The sequence below is a fragment of the Pseudophryne corroboree genome, chromosome 1 (assembly GCF_028390025.1).
Source record: "Pseudophryne corroboree isolate aPseCor3 chromosome 1, aPseCor3.hap2, whole genome shotgun sequence".
Classification (NCBI taxonomy): domain Eukaryota; kingdom Metazoa; phylum Chordata; class Amphibia; order Anura; family Myobatrachidae; genus Pseudophryne; species Pseudophryne corroboree.
Window position 1 is genome coordinate 371,967,109 of NC_086444.1, and position 20,924 is coordinate 371,988,032.

At 49.9% G+C, this 20,924-nt stretch overlaps 1 protein-coding gene across 1 annotated transcript in view; it reads left to right on the forward strand.

Annotated features, from left to right (window-relative positions):
- Positions 1-20,924, forward strand: part of PRR14L (proline rich 14 like) — a 143,715-nt gene that overhangs the window by 115,020 nt on the left and 7,771 nt on the right. The window contains exon 9 of the mRNA XM_063935706.1: positions 5,175-5,246. Coding sequence (XP_063791776.1) covers positions 5,175-5,246 — 72 coding nt within the window. The remainder of the gene's footprint in view (positions 1-5,174; positions 5,247-20,924) is intronic.

Genomic DNA, 20,924 nt, shown 5'->3' on the forward strand with positions numbered 1-20,924 from the left:
CCAGTCATATCTGCCCAGGGGTAGAGGAAAGGGAAGAAGACTGCAGCAGGCAGCCCATTCCCAGGAACAGAAGCCCTCCACAGCTTCTGCCAAGTCCGCAGCATGACGCTGGGGCCGTACAAGCGGACTCAGGTGCGGTAGGGGGTCATCTCAAGAGTTTCAGCACGCAGTGGGCTCACTCACAAGTGGACTCCTGGATCCTACACGTAGTATCCCAGGTGTACATTGGAAATTCGAGACGTCTCCCCCTCACAAGTTCCTGAAGTCTGCTTTACCAACGTCTCCCTCCGACAGGGAGGCAGTATTGGGAACAATTCACAGGCTGTATTCCCAGCAGGTGATAATCAAAGTACCCCTTCTACAACAAGGGAAGGGGTATTATTCCACACTATATTGTGGTACTGAAGCCAGACGGCTAGGTGAGATCTGAAATATTTGAACACTTACATACAAGCGTTCAAATCAAGATGGAGTCACTCAGAGCAGTGATAGCGAACCAGGAAGAAGGGGACGATATGGTGTCACTGGATATCAGGGACGCTTACCTACATGTCCAAATTTGCACTTCTCACCAAGGGTACCTCAGGTTCGTGGTACAGAACTGTCACTATCAGTTCAGACGCTGCCGTTTGGATTGTCCACGGCACCCCGGGTCTTTACCAAGGTAATGGCCGAAATTATGATTCTTCTTAAAAGAAATATGGACGCTTTCCTGATAAGGGCAAGGTCCAGAGAACAGTTGGAGGTCGGAGTAGCACTATCTTAAGTAGTTCTACGACAGCACGAGTGGATTCTAAATATTCCAAAATCGCAGTTTTTTCCGACGACACGTCTACTGTTCCTAGGGATGATTCTGGACACAGTCCAGAAAAGGATGTTTTCTCCCGGAGAAGAAAGCCAGGGAGTTATCCGAGCTAGTCAGGAACCTCCTAAAACCAGGAAAAGTATCAGTGCATCATTGCACAAGGATCCTGTGAAAAATGGTGGTTTCTTACAAAGCGATCCCATTCGGTAGATTTCACGCAAGAACCTTTACGTGGGATCTGCTGGAAAAATGGTCCGGATCGCATCTTCAGATGCATCAGCGGATAACCCTGTCTCCAAGGACAAGGGTGTTTCTTCTGCGGTGGCTGCAGAGTGCTCATCTATGAAAGGGCCGCAGATTCGGCATTCAGGACTGGGTCCTGGTGACCACGGATGCCAGCCTGAGTGGCTGGGGAGCAGTCACACAAGGAAAAAATTTCCAGAGAGTGTGATCGAGTCTGGAGACTTCTCTCCACATAAATATACTGGAGCTAAGGGCAATTTACAATGCTCTAAGCTTAGCAAGACCTCTGCTTCAAGGTCAGCCGGTATTGATCCAGTGGGACAACATCACGGCAGTCGTCCACGTAAACAGACAGGGCGGCACAAGAAGCAGGAGGGAAATGGCAGAAACTGCAAGGATTCTTCGCTGGGCGAAAAATCATGTGATAACACTCTCAGCAGTGTTCATTCCGGGAGTGGAAAACTGGGAAGCAGACTTCCTCAGCAGGCATGACCTCCACCCGGGAGAGTGGGGACTTCATCGGGAAGTCTTCCACATGATTGTAAACCGTTGTGAAAAACCAAAGGTGGACATGATGGCGTCCCGCCTGAACAAAAAACTAGATATTGCGCCAGGTCAAGGGACCCTCAGGCAATAGCGGTGGACGCTCTGGTAACACTGTGGATGTACCAGTCAGAGTATGTGTTCCCTCCTATGCCTCTCATACAAAAAGTACTGAGAATCATAAGAGGGAGATGAGTAAGAATGATACTCGTGGTTCCGGATTGGCCAAGAAGGACTTGGTACCCGAAACTTCAAGAGATGTTCACGGAAGACCCGTGGCCTCTACCTTTAAGAAAGGACCTGCTCCAGCAGGGGCCTTGTCTGTTCCAAGACTTGCCGCGTTTGACGGCATGGCGGTTGAACGCCGGATCCTGAAAGGGCATTCCAGATGAAGTCATCCCTACCCTGGTCGAAGACAGGAAGGATGTAACCGCAAAACATTTTCACCGCATTTGGCGAAGATATGTTGCGTGGTGTGGGGCCAAGAAGGCCCCTACAGAGGAATTCCAACTGGGTCGTTTCCTACATTTCCTGAAAACAGGACTGTCTATGGGCCTAAAATTAGGGTCCATTAAGGTTCAAATTTCGGCCCTGTCGAATTTCTTCCAGAAAGAACTGGCTTTAGTGCCTGACGTTCAGATGTTTGTAAAAGGGGTACTGCATATACAGCCTCCTTTTGTGCCCCAGTGGCACCTTGGGATCTCAATGTTGTTTTGAGTTTCCTAAAGTCACATTGGTTTGAACCACTCACCACTGTGGACTTAAAATATCTCACATGGAAGGTGACGATGCTATTAGCCCTGGCTTCAGCCAGGCGTGTGTCAGAATTGGCGGCTTTATCATATATAAAGCCCTTACTTAATTTTTCATTCTGACAGGGCAGAATTGAGGACTCGTCCTCAATTTCTCCTTAAGGTGTTTTCTGTTTTTCACATGAACCAACCTATTGTGGTACCTGCGGGTACTAGGGACTTGGAGGACTCCAAGTTACTTGACGTTGTCAGGGCCCTGAAAAATATGTTTCCAGGAAGGCTGGAGTCAGAAAATCTGACTCGCTGTTTAGCCTGTATGCACCCAACAAGATGGGTGCTCCTGCTTCTAAGCAGACGATTGCTCGCTGGATTTGTAATACAATTCAGTTTACACATTCTGTGGCAGGCCTGCCACAGCCAAAATCGGTAAAAGCCCATTCCAAAAGGAAGGGGGCTCATCTTGGGCGACTGCCCGAGGGGTCTCGGCTTTACAACTTTGCCGAGCAGTTACTTGGTCAGGGGAAAACACGTTTGCTAAATTCTACAAATTTGATACCCTGGCTGAGGAGGACATGGAGTTCTCTCATTCGGTGCTGCAGGGTCATCCGCACTCTCCCGCCCGTTTGGGAGCTTTGGTATAATCCCCATGGTCCTGACGGAGTCCCCAGCATCCACTAGGACGTCAGAGAAAATAAGATTTTACTTACCGATAAATCTATTTCTCGTAGTCCGTAGTGGATGCTGGGCGCCCATCCCAAGTGCGGATTGTCTGCAATACTTGTACATAGTTATTGTTACAAAAATCGGGTTATTCTTGTTGTGAGCCATCTTTTCAGAGGCTCCTTCGTTGTTATCATACTGTTAACTGGGTTCAGATCACAGGTTGTACGGTGTGATTGGTGTGGCTGGTATGAGTCTTACCCGGGATTCAATATCCTTCCTTATTATGCACGCTCGTCCGGGCACAGTATCCTAACTGAGGCTTGGAGGAGGGTCATAGGGGGAGGAGCCAGTGCACACCACCTGATCCTAAAGCTTTTATTATTGTGCCCTGTCTCCTGCGGAGCCGCTATATCCCCATGGTCCTGACGGAGTCCCCAGCATCCACTACGGACTACGAGAAATAGATTTATCGGTAAGTAAAATCTTATTTTTTTTCAAGGCCTGTGGAATCCCCAAAGAGAGAGCTGTGAGGGCTATAGCTTTACTTACCCAAGCGACCTATCTATCCAGTTTTTGTAAATGTCTAGAGTCTGAAGCATTGACCTGCTGAGATAGCTTTAGTGAAGTGGTTCTCTTATAATGTGGTTGAGAACATGCTTAAGGCTAGTAATTTGCACATGCTTTTGAAGACCGAAATCTCTTCATGTTGAACCCTCCTGTTCTATACAGGAGAGATGTGAAGGGGGTTTGGGTCTTCAAGGGTTTAAGTTCCAGCCATCAGTTTTCTTGCAGATAAAACTGGCTCTTTATACAGTACCTACTACAGAAACCTACTTTCAGGAAGTGAGACATGTGCCTCCAAACATACAGCCTAATAGATATCAACCTGTTTTTACAACTTTCTGGGATCCTCGTCTCAAGCATTTTGGGTTCTGTGGAGTTACTTACCTGGAATACCATTTTTCTGTTGCTTACATCCACAACCAGGAGAGTTTCTGATCTGGTAGCTCTGTTTTATTGGTCTCCATTTCTACTCTTTCACAAAGACATGGCTGTTCTTAGGATCACAGCTTCTTTTACAGTGCCCACAAAAGAGGTTGGCTTGATTCTAAACAGACCATTGCCAGGTTGATTACTTCAGTATTTCAGGCTGGGTACACTGTCCATGAACTGGTTATGGTCCACTCTAACCTTGTATTTGCTTTGTTGGCACATGGCATGATGCTGCATCAGATCAACTGGCTTGGGCAGCCACCTGGTCTGTATTGCACACCTTCACAAAAGTGGCAGCAAAGACCAACCTTAATTGCTGGAGAGGCTGAAAAATTGAAAACCCGTGTGGAAAGTGCAGCGTAACCTGCATCATAAACCGAATTGCTGCTACCCACTAAAAGGATCTGCATGCTCCTATTCCATCAGAATAGATCATACAGACGGTCACATGACCTTGATGCATTCAGTAGTATTCATAGGCATCTGCTGTTTGAAACAAAAAAAAAAAGGTACAGGTGTGATTATATTTGTAGGGTTTAAAGTTGTACATATTTTAATCTTTTAGTTTTAAGGTCAATATGAGTGTACAATGAGAAACTGGGAAGAGAAGTGGGGGAGAGGGTTAATACAAACTGACACACAGGTAAAAGGGTTGAAATAGATGGGTTAATACAGACAGATGGGGGGGGGGGGGGGGGCAGAGAGAGGGGGACAGAGTGTGAGACCTGAGGAGAGAGCGAAAAAAATTGTGAAAATTAAGGCTGGCAAATCCAAGCTCAACTACAGTTGCCTATGCAGTTCAAAGGTTTTTTTTATTTAAGTCCAAAATGCATGTGTGTGGATTTATGTATATACAGGATGTAGTTAATATACCGGCGTTCAGGATCCCGGCGCCAGAATCCTGACATCTGGTAAAATGCCGGCGCTTCCCTGTATTCCCACTCGGGTGGTGGGTCCACGCCACCACCTGAGGGCCCAAAGTGTGGTGAGCATAGCGAGCCCGCCAGAGGACTCGCTGCCGGTATTTTGGCTGTTGGAATGCCGCTGTCAGGATCCTGACAGTCTGCATTCCGTCAGCTGGGATATCATACTGAATACAACTTTTTTTTTTCTGTAATTAGTTACAACCTAATTTTAGGAAATGGGTTAACATTCTTATGTGTTTTTTGTTATAGATTAAATAAGAAAGAATTCAGCCTGGAAGACATTTACACCAACAAGAATTACAAGTCACCCCCACCAGTGAGGTGAGTAACCTCAATGTGATTATTATTTACATTTCTGCTGCGGGGTACACTGGGCTCCACAAGGATGGACAATGGTGTAGAGTAGGATCTTGATCCGAGGCACCAACAGGCTCAAAGCTTTGACTGTTCCCAGAATGCACAGCGCCGCCTCCTCTATAACCCCGCCTCCCTGCTCAGGAGCTCAGTTTTGTAGTTGATGCTGCAGTAAGCAGGCACATAACAGAGGGGCTGCTCCAGGCAGCCCTAAGAAGAGCTTTTTTTGAAGAAATAAGTGAAGACTTCAAGGGCAGCAGCGGTGGTAAATGTCAGAAGACATTCACTGCTGCAGCTCCAGCTCCCCCCAGCGGTGCTGTACACTCCCGAGCCCTGGTTGCCGGGTAACTACAGCAGGAGGCTCCGGTTTTCTTCATGTCAGGCATACACGACGGGAGCTCTCCGGGATCGCGTGGCCGCGCTTCGGGAGGTGGTGAGTGGGTCCCGCTTGCGGGACCCAGTCTTTATCGCGATCCGGCGCTGTCAGTGGGAGGCGGGCCGCGCGCGCTGGCGGTGGACACTGTGGCAGTACAGGCGATCCCACTAGATCACCAGGGCATGGGTGCAGGTCAGGTTTTCTCTCTAAACCATTTTCAGTAGCCCACAGTACCCGGTGGTTTTGCCAGCAAGGGGATAAGGCTTAGACCTGAAGCCCCTCCCCCAGCCCCAGGGCGCCATTTTCCGCAAATGTTCCCGCCCTGGAGCTGCATATCTTCTCTCTCACTCCCTGTCAGTGTCTGGGCGCCATTATCTCTCAGCTTCACTGTTCCTGGGACTGCTTGGGCAAATCCTCCTGTGTAAAGCCGCCTGGTTGTCAGTGCTGTGACTTTACATGACACTTAAGTATTCTACCTGCCTTTTTAGACAGTGCTAGTTAAGAAAGAGTGCATTTAGTCAGGGTTTTCTAGTACAATTACCCTGTGATATACATCCAGTTCTTACTGTGCAGTGTTACCGTATATACTCGAGTATAAGCCGACTTTTTCAGCACTTTTTGTTGTTCTGAAAAAGCCACCTCGGCTTATACTCGAGTCAGCTTTAGTGCCAGATATGCCCCACAGTGCCAGGTGTGCCAGATATGCCCCACAGTGCTAGATACTTACCCTCCGTCGCTCCCACGCTGTCTTCTGAAGGAGGGACACAGAGAGCGCAGCGCGCGGCTCTCCTATGTCCCTCCTGCATCTCCAGCGGCGTCTGAGTGGTAAAGGAAGTGCACGAACCGGCACTTCCTTTAACACACGCCGCTGCCGCCGGAGATGCAGGAGGGACACAGGAGAGCCGCGCGCTGCGCTCTCCGTGTCCCTCCTTCAGAAGACAGCGCGGGAGCGACGGAGGGTAAGTATCTAGCACTGTGGGGCATATCTGGCACACCTGGCACTGTGGGGCATATCTGGCACACCTGGCACTGTGGGGCATATCTGGCACTGTGGGGCACACCTGGCACTGGGGGGCACATCTGGCACACCTGGCATTGTGGGGCATATCTGGCACACCTGGCACTGTGGGGCATATCTGGCACACCTGGCACTGTGGGGCATATCTGGCACACCTGGCACTGTGGGGCATATCTGGCACACCTGGCACTGTGCGGCATATCTGGCACTGTGGGGCATATCTGGCACACCTGGCACTGTGCGGCATATCTGGCACTGTGGGGCATATCTGGCACATCTGGCACTGTGCGGCATATCTGGCACTGTGGGGCATATCTGGCACACCTGGCACTGTGCGGCATATCTGGCACTGTGGGGCATATCTGGCACACCTGGCACTGTGCGGCATATCTGGCACTGTGGGGCATATCTGGCACATCTGGCACTGTGGGGCATGTCTGGCACATCTGGCACTGTGGGACATATCTGGCACATCTGGCACTGTGGGGCATATCTGGCACTGTGTGGCATATCTGGCACTGTGGGGCATATCTGGCACATCTGGCACTGTGGGGCATATCTGGCACTATGAGGTCTGTGTACGGGTAGAGCTGCATTTCCCACCCTAGGCTTATACTCGAGTCAATAAGTTATCCCAGGTTTTTGTGGTAAAATTAGGTGCCTCGGCTTATATTCGGGTCGACTTATACTCGAGTATGTACGGTATATCTATTGACTATATAGCTATATATATAAGCTAGTCCAGTGCAAGTATTATTGTTAGTAATAACCTCTGCATTGTACAAACTGTGACTATCTGTGTGTGCATTAGATAGCTGAGTGGTGTCCATTTCGTGTCTTTCACTCAACTTGCTATCCCTATATTCTATAACCTGAGGGGGCTTGGTGCGTCAGGTTTTATATTGATATAGGATTTTCACAAAGATATACTTTAATACGTATTTCTCCGACGTCCTTGTGGATGCTGGGACTCCGTCAGGACCATGGGGAATAGCGGCTCCGCAGGAGACTGGGCACAAAAGTAAAAGCTTTAGGACTACCTGGTGTGCACTGGCTCCTCCCCCTATGACCCTCCTCCAAGCCTCAGTTAGATTTTTGTGCCCGAACGAGAAGGGTGCAGTCTAGGTGGCTCTCCTGAGCTGCTTAGAAAAAAGTTTAGTTTTAGGTTTTTTATTTTCAGTGAGACCTGCTGGCAACAGGCTCACTGCATCGAGGGACTAAGGGGAGAAGAAGCGAACTCACCTGCGTGCAGAGTGGATTGGGCTTCTTAGGCTACTGGACATTAGCTCCAGAGGGACGATCACAGGCCCAGCCATGGATGGGTCCCAGAGCCGCGCCGCCGTCCCCCTTACAGAGCCAGAAGAGCAGAAGAGGTCCGGAAAAATCGGCGGCAGAAGACGTCCTGTCTTCAATAAGGTAGCGCACAGCACCGCAGCTGTGCGCCATTGCTCTCAGCACACTTCACACTCCGGTCACTGAGGGTGCAGGGCGCTGGGGGGGGGCGCCCTGAGACGCAATAAAAACACCTTTTTTGGCAAAAAATACATCACATATAGCTCCTGGGCTATATGGATGCATTTAACCCCTGCCAATTTTTCCATAAAAAAGCGTGAGAAAGGCCGCCGAGAAGGGGGCGGAGCCTATCTCCTCAGCACACTGGCGCCATTTTTTCCTCACAGCTCCGTTGGAGGAAGGCTCCCTGACTCTCCCCTGCAGTCCTGAACTACAGAAACAGGGTAAAACAAGAGAGGGGGGGCACTAATTGGCAGATAAATATATACAGCAGCTATATCAGGGAAAAACACTTATATAAGGTTATCCCTATATATATATATATATATATATATATATATATATATAGCGCTCTGGTGTGTGCTGGCAAACTCTCCCTCTGTCTCCCCAAAGGGCTAGTGGGGTCCTGTCCTCTGTCAGAGCATTCCCTGTGTGTGTGCTGTGTGTCGGTACGTTGTGTCGACATGTATGAGGAGGAAAATGGTGTGGAGGCGGAGCAATTGCCTGTGTTAGTGATGTCACCCCCTAGGGAGTCGACACCTGACTGGATGGTCTTATGGAAAGAATTACGTGATAGTGTCAGCACTTTACAAAAGACTGTTGACGACATGAGACAGCCGGCAAATCAGTTAATACCTGTACAGGCGTCTCAAACACCGTCAGGGGCTCTAAAACGCCCGTTACCTCAGGTCGATACAGACACTGACACGGACACTGACTCCAGTGTCGACGGTGAGGAAACAAACGTATTTTCCAGTAGGGCCACACGTTACATGATCACGGCAATGAAGGAGGTTTTGAACATTTCTGATACTACAAGTACCACAAAAAAGGGTATTATGTGGGGTATGAAAAAACTACCCGTAGTTTTTCCTGAATCAGATGAATTAAATGAGGTGTGTGATGAAGCGTGGGTTTCCCCCGATAAAAAACTGCTAATTTCTAAAAAATTATTGGCATTATACCCTTTCCCGCCAGAGGTTAGGGCGCGTTGGGAAACACCCCCTAGGGTAGATAAGGCGCTCACACGCTTATCAAAACAAGTGGCGTTACCGTCTCCTGATACGGCCGCCCTCAAGGAACCAGCTGATAGGAAGCTGGAAAATATCCTAAAAAGTATATACACACATACTGGTATTATACTGCGACCAGCAATCGCCTCAGCCTGGATGTGCAGTGCTGGGGTGGCTTGGTCAGATTCCCTGACTGAAAATATTGATACCCTGGACAGGGACAATATATTATTGACTATAGAGCATTTAAATGATGCATTTCTATATATGCGAGATGCACAGAGGGATATTTGCACTCTGGCATCAAGAGTAAGTGCGCTGTCCATTTCTGCCAGAAGAGGGTTATGGACGCGACAGTGGTCAGGTGATGCGGATTCCAAACGGCATATGGAAGTATTGCCGTATAAAGGGGAGGAGTTATTTGGGGTCGGTCTATCGGACCTGGTGGCCACGGCAACGGCTGGGAAATCCACCTTTTTACCCCAGGTCACCTCTCAGCAGAAAAAGACACCGTCTTTTCAGGCTCAGTCCTTTCGTCCCCATAAGGGCAAGCGGGCAAAAGGCCACTCATTTCTGCCCCGGGGCAGATGAAGGGGAAAAAGACTGCAGCAGGCAGCCTCTTCCCAGGAACAGAAGCCCTCCCCCGCTTCTGCCAAGTCCTCAGCACGACGCTGGGGCCTTACAAGCAAACTCAGGTACGGTGGGGGGCCGTCTCAAGAATTTCAGCGCGCAGTGGGCTCACTCGCAAGTGGACCCCTGGATCCTGCAGGTAGTATCTCAGGGGTACAAATTGGAATTCGAGACGTCTCCCCCTCGCCGGTTCCTGAAGTCTGCTTTACCAACGTCTCCCTCCGACAGGGAGGCGGTATTGGAAGCCATTCACAAGCTGTATTCCCAGCAGGTGATAATCAAGGTACCCCTTCTACAACAGGGAAAGGGGTATTATTCCACGCTGTTTGTGGTACCGAAGCCGGACGGCTCGGTGAGACCTATTTTAAATCTGAAATCCTTGAACACTTACATACAAAGGTTCAAATTCAAGATGGAGTCACTCAGAGCAGTGATAGCGAACCTGGAAGAAGGGGACTATATGGTGTCTCTGGACATCAAGGATGCTTACCTCCATGTCCCAATTTACCCTTCTCACCAAGGGTACCTCAGGTTTGTGGTACAGGACTGTCATTATCAGTTTCAGACGCTGCCGTTTGGATTGTCCACGGCACCCCGGGTCTTTACCAAGGTAATGGCCGAAATGATGATTCTTCTTCGAAGAAAAGGCGTCTTAATTATCCCTTACTTGGATGATCTCCTGATAAGGGCAAGGTCCAGGGAACAGTTAGAGGTCGGAGTAGCACTATCTCAAGTAGTGCTACGACAGCACGGGTGGATTCTAAATATTCCAAAATCGCAGCTGATTCCAACGACACGTCTGCTGTTCCTAGGGATGATTCTGGACACAGTCCAGAAAAAGGTGTTTCTCCCGGAGGAGAAAGCCAGGGAGTTATCCGAGCTAGTCAGGAACCTCCTAAAACCAGGCCAAGTGTCAGTGCATCAATGCACAAGGGTCCTGGGAAAAATGGTGGCTTCTTACGAAGCGATTCCATTCGGCAGATTCCACGCAAGAACCTTTCAGTGGGATCTGCTGGACAAATGGTCCGGATCGCATCTTCAGATGCATCAGCGGATAACCCTGTCTCCGAGGACAAGGGTGTCTCTCCTGTGGTGGTTGCAGAGTGCTCATCTTCTAGAGGGCCGCAGATTCGGCATTCAGGACTGGGTCCTGGTGACCACGGATGCCAGCCTGAGAGGCTGGGGAGCAGTCACACAGGGAAGAAATTTCCAGGGCTTGTGGTCAAGCATGGAAACGTCATTTCACATAAATATCCTGGAACTAAGGGCCATTTACAATGCCCTAAGTCAAGCAAGGCCTCTGCTTCAGGGTCAGCCGGTGTTGATCCAGTCGGACAACATCACGGCAGTCGCCCACGTAAACAGACAGGGCGGCACAAGAAGCAGGAGAGCGATGGCAGAAGCTGCAAGGATTCTTCGCTGGGCGGAAAATCATGTGATAGCACTGTCAGCAGTGTTCATTCCCGGAGTGGACAACTGGGAAGCAGATTTTCTCAGCAGACACGATCTCCACCCGGGAGAGTGGGGACTTCATCCAGAAGTCTTCCAAGTGATTGTAAACCGTTGGGAAAAACCAAAGGTGGACATGATGGCGTCCCGCCTCAACAAAAAACTAGACAGGTATTGCGCCAGGTCAAGGGACCCTCAGGCAATAGCGGTGGACGCTCTGGTAACACCGTGGGTGTACCAGTCAGTGTATGTGTTCCCTCCTCTGCCTCTCATACCAAAGGTACTGAGGATTATAAGACGGAGACGAGTAAGAACTATACTCGTGGCTCCGGATTGGCCAAGAAGGACTTGGTACCCGGAACTTCAAGAGATGCTCACGGAGGATCCGTGGCCTCTACCTCTAAGAAGGGACCTGCTTCAGCAGGGACCCTGTCTGTTCCAAGACTTACCGCGGCTGCGTTTGACGGCATGGCGGTTGAACGCCGGATCCTGAAGGAAAAAGGCATTCCAGATGAAGTCATCCCTACCTTGATCAAAGCCAGGAAGGATGTAACTGCACAACATTATCACCGTATTTGGAGGAAATATGTTGCGTGGTGCGAGGCCAGGAAGGCCCCGACAGAGGAATTTCAACTAGGTCGTTTCCTGCATTTCCTGCAAACTGGACTGTCCATGGGCCTAAAATTAGGATCCATTAAGGTTCAAATTTAGGCCTTGTCGATTTTCTTCCAGAAAGAATTGGCTTCAGTTCCTGAAGTCCAGACTTTTGTAAAGGGGGTACTGCATATACAGCCTCCCTTTGTGCCTCCAGTGGCACCCTGGGATCTCAATGTGGTTTTGGGATTCCTAAAATCACATTGGTTCGAACCACTTGCCACAGTGGATTTAAAATATCTCACATGGAAAGTGGTAATGCTGTTGGCCCTGGCTTCAGCCAGGCGCGTATCAGAATTGGCGGCTTTATCCTATAAAAGCCCTTACCTGATATTTCATTCGGATAGGGCGGAATTGAGGACCCGCCCTCAATTTCTCCCTAAGGTGGTTTCAGCGTTTCACCTAAACCAACCTATTGTGGTGCCTGCGGCTACTGGGGACTTGGAGGATTCCAAGTTACTGGATGTAGTCAGGGCCCTGAAAATATATGTTTCCAGGACGGCTGGAGTCAGGAAATCTGACTCGCTGTTTATATTGTATGCACCCAACAAGCTGGGTGCTCCTGCTTCTAAGCAGACTATTGCTCGTTGGATTTGTAGTACAATTCAGCTTGCACATTCTGTGGCAGGCCTGCCACAGCCAAAATCTGTCAATGCCCATTCCACAAGGAAGGTGGGCTCATCTTGGGCGGCTGCCCGAGGGGTCTCGGCTTTACAACTTTGCCGAGCAGCTACGTGGTCAGGGGAAAACACGTTTGTAAAATTCTACAAATTTGATACCCTGGCTAAGGAGGACCTGGAGTTCTCTCATTCGGTGCTGCAGAGTCATCCGCACTCTCCCGCCCGTTTGGGAGCTTTGGTATAATCCCCATGGTCCTGACGGAGTCCCAGCATCCACAAGGACGTCAGAGAAAATAAGAATTTACTTACCGATAATTCTATTTCTCGTAGTCCGTAGTGGATGCTGGGCGCCCATCCCAAGTGCGGATTGTCTGCAATACTTGTACATAGTTATTGTTGCCAAAAATTCGGGTTTTGTTGTAGTGAGCCATCTGTTCTGGAGGCTCCTCATGTTATCATACTGTTAACTGGGTTTAGATCACAAGTTATATGGTGTGATTGGTGTGGCTGGTATGAGTCTTACCCGGGATTCAAAATCCTTCCTTATTGTGTACGCTCGTCCGGGCACAGTATCCTAACTGAGGCTTGGAGGAGGGTCATAGGGGGAGGAGCCAGTGCACACCAGGTAGTCCTAAAGCTTTTACTTTTGTGCCCAGTCTCCTGCGGAGCCGCTATTCCCCATGGTCCTGACGGAGTCCCAGCATCCACTACTGACTACGAGAAATAGAATTATCGGTAAGTAAATTCTTATTTTTTCTCTGTGATTTAGTCACCATATCTCTCCTTTATCTCTGCTAGTGCTGACTACACTGCGCAGGGGTTTGGGTAAGAGGTATTGTGCTGCTGCCAATTGTACTGTGTTACCTGATACTGCAAGTTATATCATGTCTGCTTCTGAGGGTAACGGTTCTGGGGCTGAACACACTGCCGGTGTTGCTGAAGCCACAGATCCCTATGGAGAGAATATAGCAGCTGTGGGCTCTGGTTCTGGGGGCTCCTTGCCCCCCAGTGGGACTGTGGCAATGGAGGTACATAATGACCCACCGTGGGCCGCTTTTTCCACGCTTCTGCATACGCTAGTTAATAAACTAACACCCCCTATGGGACCCCCAATGCCGGTACAACCGTATGTGGTCCCTGCAGCTAACCCGCCGTGGGCGGACGATTTATCTGCTCAATTGAAGAAGTTGAACCAGTCCCTGACTACAAAAAAGTCTGACCATCGCTCGCCTAAGTCCAAGGGGTCCTCTAAGCGAGCGCTTGTCTCCTCACAATCCACTGCTGTCACTGACACCTCGTCTGATGAAGACGGCACTTACACTGACTCCACAGGTTCTGACTCAGATACTGCTGATGGGGAGGGTAGTTCACATGTGGATGTTCCTGATCTCTTGGAGGCTATTAAGTTAATTCTACAGATTACGGATGATCCCGGGCCATCCGTCCCTCCTAAGAAACCAGATAGGTTCAAGCGTCAGAAGGTGGTTAAACAAGTTTTACCTCACTCTGATCACCTAGTGGATATTCGTCAGGAACCCTGGGAAAACCCGGGTACGAAGTTTGTGCCTCAAAAGAAGATGCTGGCTCGCTATCCCCTCGCGCCAGAGCTGTCTAAGAATTGGGAAACGCCTCCTCCAGTAGACTCACATGTGGCTAGGATGGTGGTTTCCTCAGCTCTGCCTATCACTACCGTCACGTCTCTAAAAGAGCCTACGTGTAAACGTGTGGGGGGTTGTCTTAAAGCAATTTACACCCTCACGGGTGCTGCACAAAGGCCCACTATTGCAGAAACATGGGCTGCAGAGGCTATTGAAGCATGGGCCTTGGAGTTAGAAGCTGAAATCTCTTCTGACCATGCTAGACAATGCTTGTCATATATTGTCACAGCTTCTCGCTATATTAAAGAGGCGGCTTCTGATGCCAGTATCCAAGCAGCCAAGGCCTCTACTACGTCAGTCCTGGCTCGCCGGATATTGTGGCTGAGATCCTGGTCTGTGGATCTGGACTCTAGAAAAATCCTGGAGGTACTCCCTTTTAAGGAAGATATTCTGTTTGGGGAGGACTTAAATAAGATAGTGGTTGACTTGGCTACTGCCAAAACTGTCTGTCTGCCAAGTTCCGCTCCTTCTGTGTCGAAGGCTAAAGGTACTTCCTTTCGCCCCTTTCGTCCTTCAGGTAAAGCAAAAGGTCAGGCGTATAACAAGCAGGCCCGCACTTCCAAACCCGGTAAGCCAAAGCCAAAAAGAGCCTGGGCGGCCCGTCAGCCAGCTTCCAAGGCCGATAAGCCTGCCGCATGACGGGGCGGGCCTCCCCCTGGGGGATCCCAGGGTGGGGGGACGGCTTCTAGGGTAAACCCAGGAATGGTTGATAACCACTTCAGATGCCTGGGTACGGGAAGTCGTCACTCAAGGTTACGCCATAGCCTTCAAAAACCGACCCCCTCATCGATTTTGCCAGACAGACGTCCCGTCGGACCAGACAAAGGCATACACTCTGCATTCGGTGGTATAGACCCTCCTGGATACAGGAGTCATAGTACAGGTGCCTCTTGCGCAGAGGGGCCGGGGGTACTATTCTCCGCTGTTTCTAGTCCCGAAACCGAATGGGTCCTCCCGGCCCATTCTCAACCTCAAGGCATTGAACAAGTTTGTGAAAGTTTCAAGTTCCGTATGGAAACCCTTCGCTCTATAGTTCTGGCTTTGGAACCTGGGGACTACATGGTCTCCCTGGATATACAGGATGCTTACCTGCATATTCCTATAGCAGCGTCACATCAGCAATACCTGAGGTTTGCTATTGGCAACCTCCATTACCAGTTTCGGGCGTTACCTTTTGGTTTAACAACGGCTTCGCGAGTCTTCACCAAAGTAATGGCGGTGCTGACGGTGGTACTCCGCCGTCAAGGGGTCAGGATACTGCCGTATCTGGACGACTTGTTAATCCTGGCAAATTCCCCAGAACTTCTCCTACGTCATCTAGATATGACGGTCCGGTTTCTACAAGCCCACAGGTGGCTCATCAACTGGAAGAAATCCTCCCTGATCCCTGCTCAGAGCATGGTGCATCTGGGAGCGCTATTGGACACTCACAACCAGAGGTTGTTCTTGTGTCATGAGAAAGTCCTGAAGCTTCAGGACAAGATTTGTTGCTTCCTTTCTCGTCCGCAAGTGTCGATACATTCGGCGATGCAGGTGCTGGGCCTCATGGTATCAGCATTCGACATGGTGGAGCATGCTCAATTCCATTCTCGCCCCCTCCAGAGGCTGATTCTAGCCAAGTGGGACGGCCTGCCTCACCGGATCAGGTCTCAAATGATCTCATTGAGTCCTGAATTGGGAGGCGGACTTTCTCAGTCGTCATGACGTGTATGCCGGCGAGTGGGGTCTCCATCCAGAAGTGTTTCAACTCCTAGTGGAAAAGTTGGGTCTTCCAGACGTAGATCTGATGGCGTCTCGACACAATCACAAAGTTCCGGTCTTCGGAGCAAGGACAAGGGATCCTCAAGCAGCATTCGTGGATGCGCTGGTGGTGCCGTGGCGGTTTCGGCTGCCGTACGTGTTCCCTCCGGTGTCACTCCTGCCCAGGGTAATTCGGAAGTTCAAGCAAGAAAAAGGAATTTTGCTTCTCATAGCTCCAGCGTGGCCCAGACGGCATTGGTTCTCAGACCTGCAGGGCCTATCGTCAGAGCGTCCAATTCTACTTCCACAACGCCCAGACCTCCTCGTTCAGGGCCCCTGTGTCTACCAGGACCTAGCCCGGCTGTCTTTGACGGCGTGGCTCTTTAAGCTTCTGTCTTGAGGGCTAAGGGTTTTTCTGAGGATGTCATTAAAACTATGTTGCGGGCCCGGAAACCGGCTTCTGCCCGGATTTACCATAGGGTCTGGCATTCCTACTTTGTTTGGTGCGCATCTAACAATTATGACGCTTCCAAGTTTAGTACAGCCAAACTTTTGGCTTTTCTGCAGCAGGGCCTGGAGTTAGGCCTGCGTCTGGCCTCCCTCAAGGTACATATTTCTGCCTTGTCGGTGTGGTTTCAGAGAAAAATTGTGACTTTACCTGATGTTCATACTTTCACTCAGGGTGTGTTGCGTATCCAACCTCCCTATGGTCCCGCTTGTGGCTCCTTGGGACTTGTCGGTGGTTTTGGAGGCGTTGCAGGAGCCTCCGTTTGAACCCCTTGGTTCAGCTGTTCTTAAGTGGCTTTCCCTCAAGGTGGTGTTCTTGCTGGCTATTGCCTTTGCTAGAAGAGTGTCTGATTTGGGTGCCCTTTCCTGTAGTTCCCCATATCTGATTTTTCACCGTGACCGGGCGGTACTTCGGACTCGTCCCGGTTATTTACCGAAGGTGGTTTCCTCGTTCCACCTTAATCAGGAGATTGTGGTTCCGCCCTTTGTCTCTCCTGACTTGTCTTCCAAAAAGCGGTCTTTGGATGTGGTATCTATGTGAAGAGAACTGCTTCTATTCGAAAATCTGATTCTCTCTTTGTTTTGTTTGGATTTCACAAACGTGGCTGGCCTGCTCACAAGCAGACCCTGGCCAGGTGGATTAGAATGGTGATTACACATGCTTATGTGGAGGCTGGTCTGTCAGCTCCTGCTCACATTACGGCCCATTCTACTCAGTCTGTTGGACCTTCTTGGGCGGCTCAACGTGGTGCGACCCTTGACCAATTGTGCAAGGTGGCTACGTGGTCCTCCGTGAACACGTTCATAAGGTTTTATGCCTTTGATACTGCCGCTTCCCAGGATGCTTCCTTTGCACGCCGGGTTCTTGTGCCCGCTACAGTGCGTCCCCTCCCATAAGGAACTGCTTTAGGACATCCTCATTGTCCATCCTTGTGGAGCCCAGTGTACCCCGCAGCAGAAAACGAGTTTTATGGTAAGAACTTACGGTTGTTAAAACTTTTTCTGCGAGGTACACTGGGCTCCACAAGGCGCCCACCCTGACGCACTTAGCTTCTTTGGGTTGGTATGGCGTTAGCCGCTGACACTTCTCCTGTCGTGAGTGTGTGGTATATGTGGCTACTAACCGTTGTCGTCTCTCTTCCTGCTACTGCATTGGGCTGGTTAACTAAAAACTGAGCTCCTGTGCAGGGAGGCGGGGTTATAGAGGAGGCGGTGCTGTGCATTCTGGGAACAGTCAAAGCTTTGAGCATGTTGGTGCCTCGGATCAAGATCCTACTCTACACCATTGTCCATCCTTGTGGAGCCCAGTGTACCTCGCAGAAAGAGTTTTAACAACGGTAAGTTCTTACCATAAAACTCGTTTTTTTTGGAGTTTTGTAATATGCGTACTGGAATTAACAAATGTAAAAATAAATAAAATAATTTATTATTGATCTTTGCATCATTAAGTTGTAAACATTTTGGTTTACTTGCTTTTCCGTATTGTAGGGGAGGCCACTAAAGGGGAAAGATTCAGACTAGCCCAAGAGTATCTACATCCCATCACCTGAACCAGAGCTTTATTTTTCTTCCTAGCCGCTCTAGTAGCTGCCGTGGTACAGTGTGTTCCTTACCCATAACATCTGTTCCCTCAACCTGCTGTCCATAAAATCAAGGGCACCTGTTTCAGAAAGAGATGGGCACCGTTAGCACCTGTTTCAGAAAGAGATGGGCACCATTAGTACATATTGTCTGATCATCGATGATGTACAGGGTTACCCTGCATTACAGAAAGTTTTTCCATATTTCTCTTACGTCCTAGAGGATGCCGGGGTCCACATTAGTACCATTGGGGTATAGACAGGTCCACCAGGAGCCATTGGCACTTTAAGAGTTTGAGAGTGTGGGCTGGCTCCTCCCTCTATGCCCCTCCCACCAGACTCAGTTTAGAAAATGTGCCCGGAGGAGGCGGTCACAGCTAGGGGAGCTCTACAGAGCTTTTCTAGTTAAAGTTATTTTTAGAGTTTATTTTTTTACAGGAGGCTGTTGGCAACAGCCTGCCTGCAATGAGGGACTAATGGGGGGAGCAGTGTCCGCCCTGCGGGGTCTGAGCCACTGTCTCCGCGGACACTGAGCTCCAGAGGGGTCGGATCGCTCTCCGCCACAGGGGATCGCTTGCCCCAGCAGCATGCCGCCACCCCCTTACAGTGCTGAAGAGTGGTGAGTGAGACACCGCCCCCCCTAGCAAGCGGGGGCCGGTGTGAAGATGGCGGCAACGGGGGGAGAGCAGTATTAACTGCGCTCCTCTGAAGGTTCAGAGGCACATGGTGCGGCGCTGTGAGGGGCGCCCTGAGCCAGCGCTTACCCCCACACTGGTCCACAAGTCTGTCGGGGTCCGCGGATCTCAGCCAGCAAGTTTTACCTCAGGCCAGTATAATCTACAAAGAGCGGGAAGACAGCACCATTAAGGGGGCGGAGCTTCTCCTCAGAGTGGACCCAGCAGCGTTCCAGTGCCATTTTCCTGCCTGCACAGCGCTGGATGGAAGAACAGGTCCCTCCACAGCAGCTTCAACTGTCAGTACACGGTACCAGGGGGCTGTAGAAGGGGAGGGGAGGCTGTAAACCGACTGTGTCTCCTATTAAGGGAGACAGTCTGCGCTGACAAGGGGTCTCCCTTTGCTGAAAGTGCTTTGTGTGGGTTGGCTCCGATCTCTGTCTCTCTTGCCATTCTTGGGGGGGAAACTCTGTCTGCCCCCACCTGTGTGTGGAGTGTTTTGTGGTCTCCTTTAGCTATGTCCAGGGATACTGTGTCATATTCTGCAGAGGATTTATCCTCCCAGGATGATCCCATTCCATGTAATCAGGATAGCACTGGTTTAGCACAGATACTAGCAAGGGAACCAGAGTGGTTTTCCTCTATCAAATCTTGGATTTCTCAGATTTCTGACAGGGTTACCAGTAATGAATCTGCAACCCAGGTATTACAGAGCTGTATGGCCTGGTTCTGGTACCTCAGGACACCCCGTTATATACCCCCACAAACGTGCGCTTGTGCATGTCACACAAGATGACACCGATACCGATTCTGACACTGCAGATGGTGATGGGGATGTGTTGCGGGGGTCCGCATCTCTTGCAAAGGGGGTGCAATTGTTGATAGAGGCTATTAGGGATGTGTTCAATGTTAATGATACCACACCTGAGCAAGTTGAGGAGGCTTTTTTCAGTACAAATAAAAAAGCCTCGCTAACCTTCCCTGCTTCAAAGGAATTGAATGCTATATTTGAAAAAGCATGGGTAAACCCTGAGAAAAAATTCTAGATTCCTAAAAGGGTCCAGGTGGCATTTCCTTTCCCTGAGAAGGATAGGAAAAAAATGGGAAACCCCGCCGATTGTTGACGCCTCTGTGTCCAGACTCTCAAAGAAGGTGGTTTTACCTGTTCCAGGATCTACTGCCTTAAAGGAGCTGGCTTAAAGGAAAATTTATAACATGCTTAAATCAATTTATACTGCTTCAGGGGCCATATTACGTCCCACTATTGCTACTGCATGGATTGCGTAGGCAATAGTAATGGTCGGCTACCTTACTTGAGGCTTTGGGTACGATGGATAGGGATGATGTTGCATTGTATTTACGCCAGTGGTCGGCCGACGTGGAGTCCCTACCCTATACAGGTCAGGCTCTGTTTGGGGAAGCTCTAGATGCGTGGATATCCACCGCTACAGCGGGTAAGTCTCCGTTTCTTCCTTCAGCAGCACCTGCTCCGAAGAAATCTTTCTCTTCATCTCCAACGCAGTCCTTTCGGCCTAACAAGCCTAGAAAGGCCAGAACTTCCAATACCTTCTTTAGGGGAGGTCGGGTTAAGTCCAAGAAACCTGTCGCTGCAGGTTCCCAGGAACAAAAGCCTGCTTCGGGTACGCCAAAGTCCTCCACATGACGGTGGACTGCACGCCCCGGTGGTGGGGCCAGTGGGAGCGAGACTCAGACACTTCAGTCATGTCTGGGTATCGTCCGGCCTGGATCCCTGGGTGGTAGATGTTGTGTCTCAGGGATACAGGCTGGAATTTCAAAGTCTCCATCCTCATCGCTTTTTCAAGTCAGGCTTGCCAACTGTGTTGGAGGACAGCACTGTACTACAAGACGCTGTCCAAAAGCTGGCAGAGGTACAGGTCATTGTGCCAGTACCACCTCACATGCTGTTACTATTCGAACCTTTTCGTGGTACCAAAACCGGATGGTTCGGACAGGCCCATTCTGAACCTAAAATCATTGAACCCCTTTCTAAAGGAGTTCAAGTTTAAGATGGAGTCTCTCAGGGCGGTGATATCAGGTCTGGAAATAGGGGAATTCCTGGTATCCCTGGATATCAAGAATGCGTACCTCCACATTCCGTTCTGGCTGCCGCATCAGACTTCTCTCCGCTTCGCATTGCTGGACTGTCATTTCCAGTTCCAGGCACTACCATTCGGCGCCTCCACAGCACCGAGG